General features: G+C 47.2%; 1 protein-coding gene across 1 annotated transcript in view; it reads left to right on the top strand.

Annotated features, from left to right (window-relative positions):
* LOC147710210 (E3 ubiquitin-protein ligase TRIM39-like) overlaps nucleotides 1-16,634 on the top strand; it is a 61,374-nt gene extending 44,740 nt beyond the window's left edge. The window contains exon 4 of the mRNA XM_086920886.1: nucleotides 12,189-16,634. Within this exon, the coding sequence (XP_086777012.1) occupies nucleotides 12,189-12,700 (512 nt within the window). The 3' untranslated portion in view covers nucleotides 12,701-16,634. The remainder of the gene's footprint in view (nucleotides 1-12,188) is intronic.
* Nucleotides 16,635-16,876: the final 242 nt, after the last annotated feature.

The raw sequence follows: 16,876 nt of genomic DNA, 5'->3' as shown, positions 1-16,876 counted from the left end.
CCTAACCCCGGACGGACAACCCCTCCATAGTATCCATCAATCACGTAACCCTCAACGGTATAAATGTCATTGTACACTATTCTTCTTCCTCTTTCTTTGCTGCTGCAGCAGCGAGATAAGCGCTCTTTACCTTCTTATTCATTGTTGTTTATTTGTATTGTTTGATACTGTTTAGAATATTATTGCTTAATTGAAGACTTGCGTTGTTGGGGGCGGGCAATTCATTCTACGTGCTCTGGCGCTCACTGGGCGAGTTGGTGTGGAGCGGGACAGACGTGCTCTGTGTGTCCCTTTTTGATGCCCATTTTGCGCTCGCAAGCGCGACCAGCTGGATCGTTTTTACATTAACGATTGGCTCCTCGCACACTTGTGCACTTGATCAATCCCCGGTCCCTACTGAAAGCCCAACGTGCCGATTAAACAGATTAAGGCACTGCCTGAGGGGAAAATAAGGGGTGGCTCCCTCCACAGAGAAAAATTGGTTAGCTGGGCAAGTAAGTTGTGGGAAGAGTGTCTGGTGTGATAACTAGGGATAGGTTAGTCAGGGTCAACTGAGTAAATTGCAATTGCAGTTTAGTTTCAGTTTAGTCCATATTATTCTCGACACCCCTGGGTTTTCTCCCCCCCCCCCCCCTGAATCTCCTCCATACCGCCTATAATACAATGGCGTACTACACCGGGGAGGATGGCCATTGGGTAGAGTTTGATGAGTATGCAGTTTACAAAGATGTGCCTTATGAGCACCAAATGGAAGAACAATTGGTGGAAGCTCTGGATACCCACATCAAGGGATCTGTGAACAAGGTGGTAATAAAAGTCTTCCAACCTTTCACTAAGGCCATAAAAAATGATGGCAAATGTAATTTTAATGCCTCTTTGGGTGAAGCTTCATGCCACTCCTCAGCTGAAGTTCTATCACGAATGGCAGCTAATGTAATTAAGGATCATGGTTATGGCTGCTCCCTCTCATCTAGTAATTCTTCATTCCTAACTCCAGGGGAGGCAGAGTAAGTCTTCTCCTGCCGCGCCGGACACATCTGATTCGGATCAGGAGCCAGAAGGTCCAAAAAAGGCGACAAAGCGTAAATGAAAGTCCCATAATGTGGAAGGCCAACAGACTAATAAACATTTATTGTTGGATCCCAGGAATATCGTACACCCAAGATCTACAGAGTGGGCACCATGTTTCGAGGTGGCACACTATGTGCAGGAAAACCTCAGGCAGAATTTTGAAGGTGAGGTTCACTCTATGCTGCGCACAGAGGGCCCGATTCACAGAACTAACTTAAGACAAAATCCTAAACTTACTACTTTTGGCATTCACAGAAGTTAGGATTTTGTCTTAAGTTTGTCTTAAAACAGACTTAAGACAGACTTAAGTTAGGATTTTGTCTTAAGTCTGTCCTAAGTTTGTCTTAAGACAAACTTAAGACAATATCCTAACTTCTGTGAATACCAAAAGTAGTAAGTTTGGGATTTTGTCTTAAGTTAGTTCTGTGAATCGGGCCCAGAGTGTCCAAGGCCTTCTCTGCTGGGAAAAGTGGCGGATTATCCGGAATTAGACTCTAATATGCCACATTCAAGAAAAAATTTGCCAAAGTCCCCAAGAAAGGGCTAGATCGAGCATGGAAGGGATGTCAGGATAAACTTATGGACATATCAGGGCACATCACCAAGATCCTTGACGCAGCAGTAATGGCTAAAAACTCGAATACACCTCTGGATCCCTCGGAGATCCTGGAATGGGCACAGAGGACATTATGCTTCCAAGGTAATAGAAATTGCACCCTCTCAACGGAAAGGAGGAGATCATTCCTTATGAGTATTGACCCGCAATTGGCAGATATGGCCACTACAGAGGCCGGCAACCTGGCAAATGGCATGCTCTTTGGAGATACATTTGTAAAAGAGATGGGAAAATATGTGGGGACGTTTTCAGCTCTAGACAAAGCTCAGTCAACCATAAAGAAAGTTTTCCATACTGGCCTTTTTAACAGGGCCAAGCGCTTCAGGGGTCGAGTGACTGGCCGAGGTTTTAACCAGACCTCTAGATGTTATGACAAATGTGGCCAAGGTGGAGCCCAGCGTTCCAATTTCTACCCCACCTGAAATCGTGGTTGCAGAGGCAGACAAAACAGAGGAGGTTACAAGGGACAGAACAATTCAGGAGACACCTCATATTCAGGTAAATTTGGCCGGGGACGTTATGGTGGGAGGTCGGATTGCCTTGTTCCATCACATGTGGGAGCACCTAACAAACGACCCGTGGCTACTTTAGACAGTACAGGGGTTTCAGATTGAGTTTTACGCCTCCCCTCAGCAAAAACACATTCCTTCACCCCTACATTTTTCCCACGTAGAAATGTCTTTCATAGACAAAGAAGTGGACTCATCGATGAAGAAAGGCGCAATTGTAGAAATGCTTCCACACCCTCAGGGCTTCATAAGCACAATATTTCTGGTCCTAATAAAAGATCACAGTTTCAGACTCATGTTAAACCTCTGAGATTTCAACTCCTGGGTAGTGTATCTCCATTTCAAAATGGAGGCCATACATGGATTTGAAAGATGCTTATCTGGCAGTGCCCATTTTCCCTCAACGTCGGAGGTTCTTAAAGTTCCAATGGAGAGACAGATAGTTGGAGTCTTCAGCCATGCTATTCGGTCTCTCGTTCGCACCTTGGTGCTTCACCAAATTGTTAAAACACGTGGTTCAATATCTGAGGATATCTGAGGAAAAGAGGGGTCAGACTCATATTTTATTTGGACGATATCCTTATTATTGCTCAGACTATGGACACAGTACTTCTTCATCTAACCTGGATGATCTGACTCCTGCAAGAGGTAGGGTTCGTCGTCTATTTTGACTCCGGCACAATCAATGTAATTCCTGGGGTTTCAAGTCAATCAATCAATCATTGACACTTATAAAGCGCGCTACATACCCGTAGGGTCTCAAGGCGCTGGGGCGGGGAGGGGGGGGGGGGGGGGGGGGGGGGGGTTTGCCGCTACTGCTCGAACAGCCAGGTCTTCAGCTTCTTCCTGAAGGAGAGGTGGTCTTGGGTCAGGCGCAGGTCGGGAGGGAGGGAGTTCCAGGTCTTGGCGGCCAGGTAGGAGAAGGACCTTCCTCCTGTAGTCGCTCTTCGGATGCGGGGGACGGCGGCGAGGGCGTGGTTGGCTGATCGGAGGTGGCGTTTGGGAGCGTAGAAGTTGACTCGGCTGTTGAGGTAGCTCGGGCCTTGGTCGTGTAGGGCTTTGTGTGCGTGGGTGAGGAGGTGGAAGGTGATTCTTTTGTTGACGGGGAGTCAGTGAAGGTCTCTCAGATGTCCGGAGATGTGGCTGGTTCGTGGGATGTCGAGGATGAGTCTGGCTGAGGCGTTCTGGATCCGCTGGAGTCTCTTCTGGAGCTTGGCGGTGGTCCCGGCGTAGAGGGCGTTGCCGTAGTCCAGTCGGCTGGTGACGAGGGCCTGGGTGACGGTCTTCCTGGTCTCGGTGGGGATCCACCAGAAGATCTTCCGTAGCATGCGTAGGATGTTGAAGCACGCCGAGGAGACGTTGTTGACTTGCCTGGTCATGGAGAGGGAGGAGTCCAGGATGAAGCCCAGGTTGCGTGCATGGTCTGTCGGTTTGGGTGCGGTGCCCAGGGCGGGAGGCCACCAGGAGTCGTCCCAGGCGGAGGGTGAGGAGCCCAGGATGAGGACCTCCGTCTTGTCCGAGTTCAGTTTCAGGCGGCTGGTCGTCATCCACTCGGCTACCTCTTTCATCCCTTCGTGCAGGTTGGCTCTGGCGGTGGCGGGGTCGTTGGTCAGGGAGAGGATCAGCTGGGTATCGTCGGCGTAGGAGATTATGCTGAGGTTGTGTTTGCGTACGATGGCCGCGAGGGGGCTCATGTAGACGTTGAAGAGGGTGGGGCTCAGAGATGATCCTTGGGGGACGCCGCAGATGACTTCGGAGGCCTCTGACTTGTACGGTGGTAGGCGGACTCTCTGTGTTCTTCCGTCGAGGAAGGAGATGATCCATTCCAGCGCCTTGTCCTGGATTCCGATGTTGCTGAGGCGCCGTACTAGGGTGCGGTGGCAGACCGTGTCGAATGCCGCAGAGAGGTCTAGGAGGATGAGGGCCGCTGTTTCTCCATTGTCCATCAGGGCTCGGATGTCATCGGTGGCGGCGATGAGGGCGGTCTCGGTGCTGTGGTTGGCTCGGAAGCCGGACTGTGAGGGGTCGAGGGATCCGTTCGTCTCGAGGAAGGCGGCCATCTGCTTGTTGACGGTCTTCTCGATGACTTTGGCTGGAAACGGGAGGAGCGAGATGGGGCGGTAATTCTTGAGGTCGGTGGGGTCCGCTGTTGGTTTCTTGAGTAGAGCGCTGAGTTCGGCGTGTTTCCAGCTCTCAGGGAAGATGGTGGTGTCGAAGGATGTGTTGATGATGTCTCGCAGGTGGGGTGCGATGACAGCGTCGGCCTTGTTGAAGACGTGGTGAGGGCAGGGGTCGGTCGGTGATCCGGAGTGGATGGAGTTCATCGTGCGGATGGTGTCTTCGGTGCTGATCGGGGGCCAGGCGTGGAGGGTGGTGGTGGGGGGTGGTTGTTCGGTCATGGTGTGCGTTGGTTGGTTGTTGAAGCTGTTGTGTATGTCCGCGATCTTGTTGTGGAAGTATGAAGCGAGGGAGTTGCAGAGGTCTTGCAATGGGGTGATGTCGTTGTTTCCTGCGCTGGGGTTGGAAAGCTCTTTCACGATGTTGAAGAGTTCCTTGCAGTTGTGTGCGTTGTTGTACAACCGGTCCTTGAATGCTGTTTTCTTGGCGGCGCGGATCAGCTGGTGGTGTTTCCGGGTGGCAAGTTTGAAGGAGGTCCTGTTGTCTGGTGTCGGTTCCCTTCTCCAGACTTTCTCGAGGGCTCGGCAGTTCTTCTTGGAGCTCTTGAGTTCGTCGGTGAACCATGGGGCCTTCTTGCTGCCGGGTCTGCTAGGCGGGGTCCTCAGTGGGGCGAGTTCGTCCGCGCAGTTGCTGATCCACTCCGTGAGGTTGTCGGCGGCCTGGCTGGGGATCGCTGAGCTGGCAGGAGGGTGCTGGCTCAGGGAGGTGGCGAGCTGGTCTGCTGTGATCTTGTTCCAGCTTCTGCGGGCGGCCTGTTGCTGGTGTTGGTGGGTCGTTGTTCTCTTGAAGGTGAAGTGGACGCAGCTGTGGTCCGTCCATTGAAGCTCTGTGGCGTGGCTGAAGTCGATGTCTGTGCTGGAAGAGAAGACTGCGTCGAGTGTGTGTCCGGCGAGGTGGGTGGGGGTGGACACCAGTTGCTTGAGTCCCAGGTTGGCGAGGTTGTCGAGCAGGGTGCTGGTGTTGCGGTCGTTGTTGTTCTCCAGATGGAAGTTGAGGTCTCCCAGGAGGATGTAGTCAGCGGAGGGGAGGGCATGCGGGCTGACGAAGTCGGCGATGTCCTCGCTGAATTGCGTGCGTGGTCCAGGGGGTCGGTAGATCAGGGTGCCTCTGAGGGTGGTGTTCGGGTTGGTGTGGATCTGGAAATGCAGGTGTTCGGCGCTGGTCAGAGTGTTGTCGGTGCTGGTCGTGAGACGGATGGTGCTCCTGTGGATGATGGCGATGCCTCCTCCCATCTGGTTGGCGTTTCGGTCCCTCCGGACGATCTTGTAGCCCTCTGGGATGGCGATGGCGATGTCGGGAGCTGAAGAGGCGTTCATCCAGGTCTCCGTGAGGAAGGCAACGTCAGGGGCTGTGGCGTCTAGAAGGTTCCAGAGTTCGATGGCGTGTCTGTGGACGGAGCGGGTGTTGAGCAGGATGCACTTGAGGTGGGTGCTGCTGGTGTTCGACTTGGCGGGTGCTGGTGCGGGGCAGGTCCGGGTGCAGGTGAACTTGCAGGCGTGGCAGCTGAAAGGTCCGTGGGTACGTCGTGGAGTGGCTCGATGGCATTCTGGGAGTCGGCCGGTGTTGAGAGTGGTGAGGGTGGCGGCGGAGTACGTCAGGCGGGTCGGTCGGGGTCCTCGTGGGCCAGGGGTCCTGGCACTGGGCGCGGTCCAGGCGCGGACGGGCGTAGACGGGCTTACCTTTGGCGCGCCTTCGGCGCACAATCGGCGCGCCCGCTGCGCGTGACCGCTGCGCGTTCGCACGGTCACCATTTAAGGCGAAGTGCACGGGTGGGCGGAGCAGCTGGGAGGCGGGAGCGGGGAGGGAACAGAAGAGAAAAGGGGCGTGGCCACAGGCGGTGGCGGGAGGCGGGAAGCGGGGAGGGAGAGCGGAGGGCGGCGAGGTAGGCGGGCAAACAGGAAGGAAACTGGACACGGCAAAGAGGATAAAATTACATTAACAGGCACAAATGGAGGGAAAAATAAGGCAATAACAGGAAGGAAAACGATGGTACAGCACAAGGGAATACAGGCACAATAGACGGGCAAAACAGAGGAAAAACAGCTAAAAAGCGATCGGACGGCACAGAAAAAAAAACAAGCACAAATTTTGGGCAAAAACACTGGCAAAACCAGAGGGGAACGGCCAGGCGTCAGCGAGGCCGGCGGCGAGGCAGGAGGCAGGCAGAGGGAGACACACGCAGCAGCTGGTGGCCGTGCGGCGCGGGGGTGTCCCACAAGTGGGTCACACTCACCTGCGTCGCACGGTCGCCATTTAAGGCCAAGTGCGCGGGTGGGCGGAGCAGCTGGGAGGCGGGAGCGGGGAGGGAACAGAAGAGAAAAGGGGCGTGGCCACAGGCGGTGGCGGGAGGCGGGAAGCGGGGAGGGAGAGCGGAGGGCAGCGAGGTAGGCGGGCAAACAGGAAGGAAACTGGACACTGAACTTGATTGTAGCTCAATTACTGTTACCACAAAAAACAAGAGTAGCAATCAAGAAGGAGTTGAAGAGAGCGCTTGCCTCTCCGACTATATCCTTGAGGACATTAGCTCGCTTGGTAGGTCCCTTAGCCTCATCAATTCAAGCGATATTTCCGGGGCCCCTACATTATCATGAACTTCACAATGATGTTGGATTTCTTCACGCCTGTAATAATGTTGGAGGTATATCCAATGAGTGGTATATTACAACTTGTGTTCTTTTTTCAGGAGACCAGAGTAAATCGACTTGAAAAATCAAGATGGAGTCCTATCGGGATGAACGGAAAGGTGTTCCTGTGATTAACGTTACGGTTTGAGCGATAAAGTAATTAGCGCCTTTCAACAGTCAAGTTAAAGGACTGTGTTTAATGGTTTGCAAAGAATGAGGAAGAAGAATAGTGTACAATGACATTTATACCTTTGAGGGTTACGTGATTGGTGCATACGATGGAGGGGGTTGTCCTTCCGGGGTTATGGTAGTTAAAGTTTATTGGCTGCTGTGTTCTTTCATTAAAGCAAGAGAAGCATAATCCTCGCCTCCGTCTCCTTAATAGATGTGAAAATTCTTGACGCCTCCGAAAGAATAAATTGTATTCTTTCTTTTGATAAATATTAACTCAGAAACACCTACTTAACAACACATGACATACTGTGCTGCCATTGTATAGCCATACCCCTTTACAAGGATATTGCTTGCTGATTCGAAACAACCACAAAAATATAATCTAGTATGCAAACTTGCAGTGCCCCATTAAATGTGCTGGTCACCAAATTCTCAAATAATGTATTCCTTCCAGAGACAAGCTTAGGTGAGACTGTCATCTGAATTCACAAATGTAGGTTTGATTTGATTTTGAAATTTACATAGCACATGAATGCGCAATGGCGTCCAGGCACTGTGCGGTAGATTGCCAGAAATAACAGAGACGAGAAACTTAGTTGGGGAACAGCCAGGTTTTTAGTGATTTTCTGAAAGAAAGCAACATATGGCTGATCTTGATAACTATTGGAATGAGTTCCACAATTTCACTGTGCCTAGAACAAAGCTTCTTCCACCCTCCCTCTCCCTCCCCCCCCTAGCGTGCCTTGTTGAATCTGGGGGTTTGGAGTAGTTTGCTCTGTGATGATCTTAAGTTTCTAGCAGGATGGTACCAGGAGATGTGTTGTTTCAGGAACAGAGGACCGTTCACACGCAGAGCTTTAAAAGCTAAGCATAAGGATTTAAAATATATCTTTTTTTCACTGGGAGGCAGTGAAGTTTTCTTAAACTTTGGGAGATAGACTGAAATTTGGGAATGTCCAACAGCAATCTGGCGGCTGCGTTTTGCAGCCACTGTAGTTTGAGCATATGCTGTTTTTGAAGGCCCACATACAAGGCATTACTGTAATCAAGTCTAGCCAAGGCCAGAACAGTCACAAGTGTTTTTACTGCTTTTGGAGGGATAAAAGAGCGAACATTCCTGATTGTCATTAGAGTCAGGAAGACCAAAGATGAGACCTTATTAATCTGATTTTGAAAAGTCAGTTTGTCATCAAAGATGATGCCTCAATTCTTCACCTTCTTAACTGGGACTGGAAAATCTCCAAGGCTAGCTGACCACCAACTCTGCGACCAAAAAGGTGTGTAGTAGCCCAGCAGGAGAACCTCCGTTTTACCTCCATTAAGTTTTAGGTAGTTTGTGCTCATCCACTGGTCCACACGGGACATACATTGGCTAAAACAGGTAGAGTCAAGCTTATGAAATCGGATGATTTCCACCTTGTTACACTACTTCAATTATGTAGTAACAGGCTTAGGTGTGCCTGTCACCGAAATTCCCAAATGCAGAACTACAAAAGTATCTGTTCCCGAGGAATGACACCGGCACAGCTGTACCTTCTGTCCAGAGGCAACCGTCATCGGAGGGAAAGCGAGTTCTCTGGCATCAGTCACCTCTTCCGTGGTGTGGCAGTCACTGCTGTTGCTTAGTGCTGGCAGCCGCTACCCCGAGCCGGAAATCACGTCAGTGCAGGAGGTCAAGCAGTTTGTGTTGTTAAACTATTAATTTCCTCACTAAAGATGGCTTCTGACCGGCCCCCTACGTTGATTTCTGCAGGCAGATGGGGCTTGCTTTGTTGTTTTCTTCAATGCTGGAACTTCCTTCGATATCACACGCCCACTGATAACTGGAACGCTCCTGCAGCCCAGCTCTACGCTCGAGCGCCACCTCCAATATACATAGGCCTGAACTAACATCTTTTAAACGGAGAACAGCTTACTTAATGCAGCTTTCCTTTGCTTCCAAAACAACTTCAGGTGACCATAAATAGTCCAAAGGAACAACACTGCAAGTGCTGGTAAGCTCATGCCAGATTCCTTCTTCTCGCCACAAGTCACCCAATAATTGATTTCTGCGCCGACTGATTTAACCGTCTACTCCAGGTTGAGGTGTACCACCATCCAGCTTTACCAGTGTCATATTCAATAAAATGACTCCTCACACACTGTAGGATAAATTACAAGGTTTATTAATGATACACCTCATCAATTGCCCGTTCTAAGCAACTGACCACTGGATGACACAAACATAACAGATATGGAACCATTCCTGTATATTAGTCATTTTATTACTTTGCATGTGGTTCTACTCCAGAACCACATGCAGGTGACATCACAGTAGCATTCTGTGTTGTGCAGTCCTTTATCTAATAACCACAGATCCCTTCATCCTCCTGCACCTTGGTTCTCTGAAGAATTAAAATTACAACGAGCCAAGTGCAAGGCTTTGGAAAGAAAATGGAGGCTTTCCTATTCTACCCCTGGTAAGGTGGCTTATAAAGTAGCATTAAAGAGCTACCATGCTAACTGTAAATTGGCCAAGGCCACCTTTACGGCATCCACGATCACTCAGGCACAGAACTGTCCACGGACTCTTTTTGCAGTGGTGAAGAAGCTAACGGGAGCAGACACGGTACCCTCTCCTCCGGCTTTGGATAAACCACAGTGTGATGCCATCGCAGATTTTTTTATCTCTAAGGTGGAGCGTATCCATGAATCCTTGATTACTTCCCCGCCACTTGCTGACTCCCTACCGGTGGCTACTTTTAGCAGTCCTCTTCCTCCCCCTTCAATGTATATTCACGACTGGCTTTTGTTTGCTGATATCACCTTCTCATCGTGCCTGAACAGTATTAGGTCAGGCTCCCCTCGGGATCCTGTTCCTGTGAAAATCCTAAAACTGTTGGACCTCGAGCCATGGAGAGTCCTAATGAGACTCCTAAATACATCTCTTACAGAGTCTCTGGTGGCGCAGGAGTGGAAGCATGCCATGGTTGTTCCCTTGCTGAAAAAGACCGGCGGGAACACCTCTAACTTAGCCAATTTCAGGCCCATATCCCTGCTGCCTGTATGTTCTAAAATCTTGGAACGACATGTGAACACTCAGCTTAATTCGTTTGTCGAGAACGTGGGATATCTTCATCCGTCCCAATCCGGGTTTCGCGCTCACTACTCCACTGAATCCGCACTCCTCGGGGTGACGGAGAGGCTTCGGCACGGTATCGATCGCGGGGAGACCTTTGCACTCATCCTTTTGGATTTGAGTGCAGCGTTCGATACCGTGTCTCATTCCATTCTTCTTGACTCTCTCCGCTCCCTTGGTGTTGCTGGATCTGCGCTGGCCTGGATTGCCTCCTTTTTAGGTGAGCGCACCTTTCAGGTGTTTTCGACAGAAGCTGAATCTGATATCTATCCATCGGCATACGGCGTCCCCCAGGGGTCGATTCTCAGCCCTCTGCTGTTTAATATCTATATCAGACCCCTTGCTACCATTGTGGAGGACGCCGGGTTGACAATCTATTCGTATGCCGACGACACGCAGATCGTGTTCTCTCTTTCCAGCAGTGAGGGCCATGAGGTCTCTGCCTTGAAATCTGGCCTGTCACACGTTGCTGCTTGGATGCATGACCATCTGCTCAAGCTCAACGGTGACAAGACCGAGGTTGTTATCCTGGGCAAGAATAAAGATCTGTGGGGCCCACGGCATTGGCCCAGTGATATGGGTCCTTTGCCGAATCCAGCCCCCGTCGCCCGCAACCTAGGTTTCCTCATAGACGATAGGCTCTCTATGAGACAGCAGGTAACAAAGCTCGCTGCAATCTGTTTTTCCACCTTAAGATGGTTGCAGAAGATCCTATGGATGCTGCCTTGCTCTACTCGGAGAACTGTCGTCCAGGCTCTTGTGATTTCTCGTATTGATTATGGGAATGTGCTCTATCTTGGGGCCGATAAGGCCACTATAAATAAGCTTCAAGTGGTGCAAAACTCGTCAGCTCGTTTATTGTGCAATGTACCCCGGAGATCCTCCGCAGTTCAGGCTCTGCGTGACCTTCATTGGCTTAAAGTCCCGAACCGTGTAAAATTTAAGACCTTATGCCTCCTCTTTAAAATCAGGCAAGGTTCTGCCCCTAAATACCTGCAGAACCTTGTCCAAATCTATAAGCCTGGTCGAACTTTAAGATCTTCCACTAGTGGCGATTTCTCTGTTCCCAGAATCAAACTGGCTAAAATGGGCGGCCGCTTGTTTTCTTATCTTGGCCCAAAGATGTGGAATGCTCTTCCGCCGGCTTTGAAAGCCGAGACTGATCTTCTCCCTTTTCGTAAAAAACTGAAGACCCTTTTGTTCAATTAATTTCCCTGCACTGTTTGTTCCGTTTTTGGGCCTTATGCTTGTTTTTCTGTCTTTTATCTATCTCTGGCGCCGGGAAACCCATTGAGGGTAGCTGCGCGCAATATAAGTTCAAATAAATAAATAAATAAATAAAAAATAAATAAAATAGTGTGTAGTAGAATTTCCTCTCCGTGGGCCCGATTCACAGAATGAACTTAAGACTCAATCCTAAACTTACAACTATTTTGGTATTCACAGAATGCACTTACTACTTTTGGAATTCACAGACTGAACTTACTACTTTTGGTATTCACAGAAGTTAGGATTTTGTCTTAAGTCTGTCTTAAGTCTTTCTTAAGTCTGTCTTAAGTTTGTCTTAAGACAAAATCCTAACTTCTGTGAATACCAAAAGTAGTAAGTTCATTCTGTGAATGCCAAAAGTAGTAAGTGCATTCTGTGAATACCAAAGTAGTAGTAAGTTTAGGATTGAGTCTTAAGTTCATTTTGTACATCGGGCCCTGTGTAGTGGAGTGTGCTGTTTAGTGTAGTGTGTGGTCTAGATGAATGCACGCTTTATTGAGGAGACTAGTGCTGTTTGCTCTCTAGCACACGGAAGATATGGTTTAAATTAATCATATGTAAAACAGAAAGCAGTAATTATGGCCTTTATTTGTGTCAATAAATCCTTATTATGAATCTCTTCTCTGCAGTGATGGTGACTCTGGATCCTGACACAGCTCATCGTGGGCTCCGCCTGTCTGACGGGTGGAGATGTGTGAGAGACACAGACACAGCCCAGCCCCTGCCGGACACCCCCAAGAGATTCACCTATTGGCCCTGTGTGCTGGGGAGTGAGGGGTACACCTCCGGCAGACATTATTGGGAGGTGCAGCTGATTCAGGAGGGGGTTAGGTGGCACGTGGGTGCTGCAGCAGAGTCTGTGAACAGGAAGGAATACTTCACAGTGTCACCTGAGGAGGGAGTCTGGGCTGTGGAGGGGTGTGATGGTAACTATGAGGCTCTCACCACCCCTGAGACCCCTCTGTCTCCTCGTGAGAAGCCCCTGAAGCTGGGGGTGTATCTGGACTACGAGGGGGGGCGGCTGTCCCTGTACAATGCTGACTCCATGGAGCATCTTTACACCTTCCCCCATATACCCTTCAAAGAGAGGCTATTCCCGATCTTCTATCTCTATGGAGGAGCAGAGATGAAGCTGGTGTGAGAGCTGCAAAGTATCAGCCCCTCTCCCCTGCCACTGACCCCCTTCTGCAGTGATAATAATGTAACAAGGAGCACAAGCAGAGACTCTTTCAAATAATTCAACTCTCCATTTTTGGGATAAGTCTCCTGGGAGGGTTAGTAATTCCAGTGACATAAAAAGAAGGTTTCTTTCATGTAGATTTAGTAATTAATAGATGTCAGGTGACCCCGATGTGCATAGCTCACACCTCAGCTGTCTATCCCCAGTTTAAACACCAACATTTCAAAGAATCTTCTTCAGAATGACCATCTCACATGTTGCAATGACAACCAGAAGCCTCACATCAAACTGGCCACTACACATCTCTTTTCCTTATACAATATTAAATCAAGCCCAGAAAATGTTTGCTATGTGGATCCTACACCAGACATCATGTAACATATGATAAAGTCTCTGTCTATGTTGCTTTGTGGACCTTACAAGCGCGAACTTAAAAAACTTAAAAAAGAGATAGGAGCACCAAACGAAATTATTATATTCCTATCTCCAATTTATTATTTGTTCGTTTTGGGTGTAAAGGAGAATGTACACAGGAGGAATACCCTATGCACACACATGTAAAATCATAACAACGTATACAGATAAATAAACAGAAGTAAAGTAAACAAGACCGCAGAAAATAAGGGATCTTTTGTGCAGTATCAGTCCATTGGAGTTCTTTAATTTTCCTTCACAAGAAAGCAGCCAGCCGACACGTGTTTCATCGCTTCCGCGAATCCTCAGGGCTGGGAATAACAAAAAATGAAAATGGAGTATCCCACATGTTGACAAACCTCCCCAATCAAAGACTTGTACTGAGTACATTCTTATAGATATGTCCACTAGTATCAAATATTAACTGGTCTTTAGAAGACTCCTGTGCACTCAATGATGTGCAGATGTCGGGTGTTGATATGCCGCCTTAAGGTATGTGCCGAAAAGTGTTTGTGTTCGAAGTGACTTGGAATTGTACATGAAGAAAAAGTGAACACAATCGATAAACATTAAAACAAACGGGAGTGCAGGCTGACAGAAGAAACAGGATAGTCATCAAGATAACATCTGTGTCTATAAGTGATCTGGTGCTGATAATCGTGGTCGGCGCATTCACACAGAGGTGTAACGAGCAGTGAAACGTAGCCAGTGGGGTGTGAAACACATTCTGTTACCGAAACAAAACATACCTCAAAATCGGCTGTATCTAGGGAAAAGGGTCTATGGGGTCAAGGAAAAAAAAGAGAGAAAAAAGAGGGGGGAAGAAGGAGGAGAGCCTTATCAGTAATCACCTAAAAGATAAAAACCTTATGAAAAAGCAGCAGAAAAAAAATAAAGACTTTTCGTGTGAAAGGCCACTCACCGCTCCGCCGGGGATATTTCCGACCCGGTAGGGCCCGTGACCTGGTCAGTGAAAGCGAGGAAGTAGATATGGCACTAGAAGCAAGGGTACAAAGAAATACCTCCGTTATGGAAAGGCAGACAATCGTGGAGAAAATCCAGCTTATGAAGGTCTCATGGTGTGTGAGAGGTTTTAGCGCCCATTTGGAACTGTAACCCCTGTTAGCTCTCGGGGGCTCGCAACTCCCTTCCAAGTTTATGTGGAAGAAAACGGATTATTGATAGCATAATCACGGCTGGGGTAGATAGACAGTTGCCCAGATGACCATCGATGGTATGTCCCTGAGTGAAGGAAAAGGTGTCATTGTCAATCCATTACTGTAACACCCAAGAATAACAAAGGGGTCAATCATAACTATTTTCTGTGTATGTAGAGGAAAATAACCATACCTAATACTTATTAATGTCCATAATCCTTAGGACAGATCTAGCTAAAGTGTGTTAGGCGTAAGATCGTATATACATGCTAGAAACCCTTCAAGAGCCCAAACACATTTACCAATTTGTTGCACGGACATGATTGTTATTCTTGGGTGTTACAGTAATGGATTGACAATTGTTATGATTTTACATGTGTGTGCATAGGGTATTCCTGCTTTGAACATTTTGCTTAGTCAGCGGTGCTGGTTAATCTTTGAGTGGTTACAAGGGTTTTTCCACTCACCCAGTTGCACCACCCACTCCTAGCACCCCATAACTTCTTATGCGTCCACTTATGGCAGAGCGCCCAGTGCTTCTCTGACACTTAAAACCTTTCTGTGCTAGCTCTGAGAATGTACACAGGATTTCATGGTTACAAGAGGCGTACGCCAAGGATGCGTATTTGCACCATTGTTGTTCTCCCTATATATCAATAATGTGGACTCTTTTTTGCAAAAGCAAAAAGCAGATTGCCCCAAAGTAGGAAGTCGCACTACCCCAGTACTACTCTAAGTGGACGACCCTGTCCTCTTGTCAAGGACAGCAAATGTATTACAATGTTTAATCGAGAAGTTCGCCCTGCATATGACAGAAAAGGATTTGCAATTAAATCTGACCAAAACGTTTGTCATGACATGTGGTAGGAGCAGACAACACAGTGTGGGGGGAGTGGCTATAGGTAGAGTTCCAAACTTTGTCTACCTGGGCCTCTGTTTTAATAGAATGGGCAGCTGGAGACTACATATTGATACTAGTAATTTGACATTTTTAAGAGTTGTGGAGGGAATTTTTAGATTTTCATCTAAAATGGAAAACAAGCCAGTCAGGGAGATACTTAGTTTGTATAGAACAAAGTGGGTGACTGGGGCCTGCTATGGAGCAGAAATTTGCAGAAAGAGCAAGTATTGATTCACTGCAAATACAACAAAATAAACTTTTGAAAAGAGTTTGGCAGTACCTAGCTCTACAGCCAATTACATTGTACATAGGGAACTGGCTGTACCATACATAAGTGATAATATTAGAATAGCCGGTCTCACTTTTTTTGCAAAGGCTGTGGGTAAAGGATGAGGCAAAATTGACGACTGATATAATAAAAGATTGCCTGACCCTCGACAATTGGAAAAAATCCCATGGCTCGAGTACATTCAAAACTTATTGAGGGATTGCAAGATATATTTTAACAAAGGGGACTTAATATCCATACCAGACATTAGAATAAATTGATTTGAAGCAGAGGTACATCTCGCTTATGAATGGTGTTTGAACTAACGAAGTCAAACACAAATACAACATTACTGCCTACTGCCGAATCCCTTCTGTTTCGGATTTACAAAGTTACCTAAAAATGATAGTAAATGTCCAACACAGATTTTATCTGACTAGGTTGAGATTTGGCACTGTACACTACCTTGTAGCATTTTGTGATAGGGAAAAAGGTTTCCAAAAGCTACCAAATTGCCCGTGTAATGGGAAAACACCTCAGTCTACGCTACACTTTATACTATTTTGCACTCTGTACAGTGATGTAAGGAAATTAATTATAAGACCCCTTTTTCTTGCCAATAGATTGTTTAATTATAAAAATGCTTTTAATTATTTATGTGGCCTGGATAATATGAAGAACATGTGCACCTTTGTACATTTCATCGTGCGTGCAATCAGGAAAAGAAAGGAATTGGCGCACTTAGATGCATTCGAAATTGTTACAACATATGTGTAGAATTACTTTCTTATAGTAATTGTATTTATATGCTTTTTTTCCACATTATGCTTCTGTGTTGCACAAGGCTCACCACATTACAATATTATCACATTCTTGCATAAAGTAAAAATATGTTATTAGATTGAATGTAAATATGAAATGTAGACTTTCATAAAATCCCAAGATTAACACATTGTATATAGAATAGTTTTAAATACCCAGTGATAACATTTGTATTTATTAAGGTTTATGAAATGTAGTAATTTATTTTATCTGTAACCCGGTCCCCGCTTACTCTGATTATTGATCATGTGGTTCCTTTGAAAATACTAACGGAAATTGTTTGTATTTTTAAACTCATATTCTGTATTTCGGATCAATTTAACTATGGTTTGTTTTTAGAATGCTTTTATGGATGTATATTTTCCTCCGAATAAAGCTGTTATGAATTGATAAAGTCTCTGTAAATTTAAAAAATGTGAATTTCTTGAACACGCGGAGCTTTTACATTAATTTATCACATTATAGTGCTGCCCTGAGAAGTATTTTTTGAAAGTGATTGTTTTTAAACATGACATTAGGAACCATTCCTGCCCCACGCAACAACAGTGCTAATATTAGTGACTTCAGAGGTAAGA

Source organism: Lissotriton vulgaris, chromosome 5 (genome assembly GCF_964263255.1).
Source record: "Lissotriton vulgaris chromosome 5, aLisVul1.2, whole genome shotgun sequence".
NCBI classification, from domain to species: domain Eukaryota; kingdom Metazoa; phylum Chordata; class Amphibia; order Caudata; family Salamandridae; genus Lissotriton; species Lissotriton vulgaris.
The sequence above is the reverse complement of the archived record's forward strand: the minus strand, read 5'-3'. Positions and strand labels throughout refer to the sequence as shown.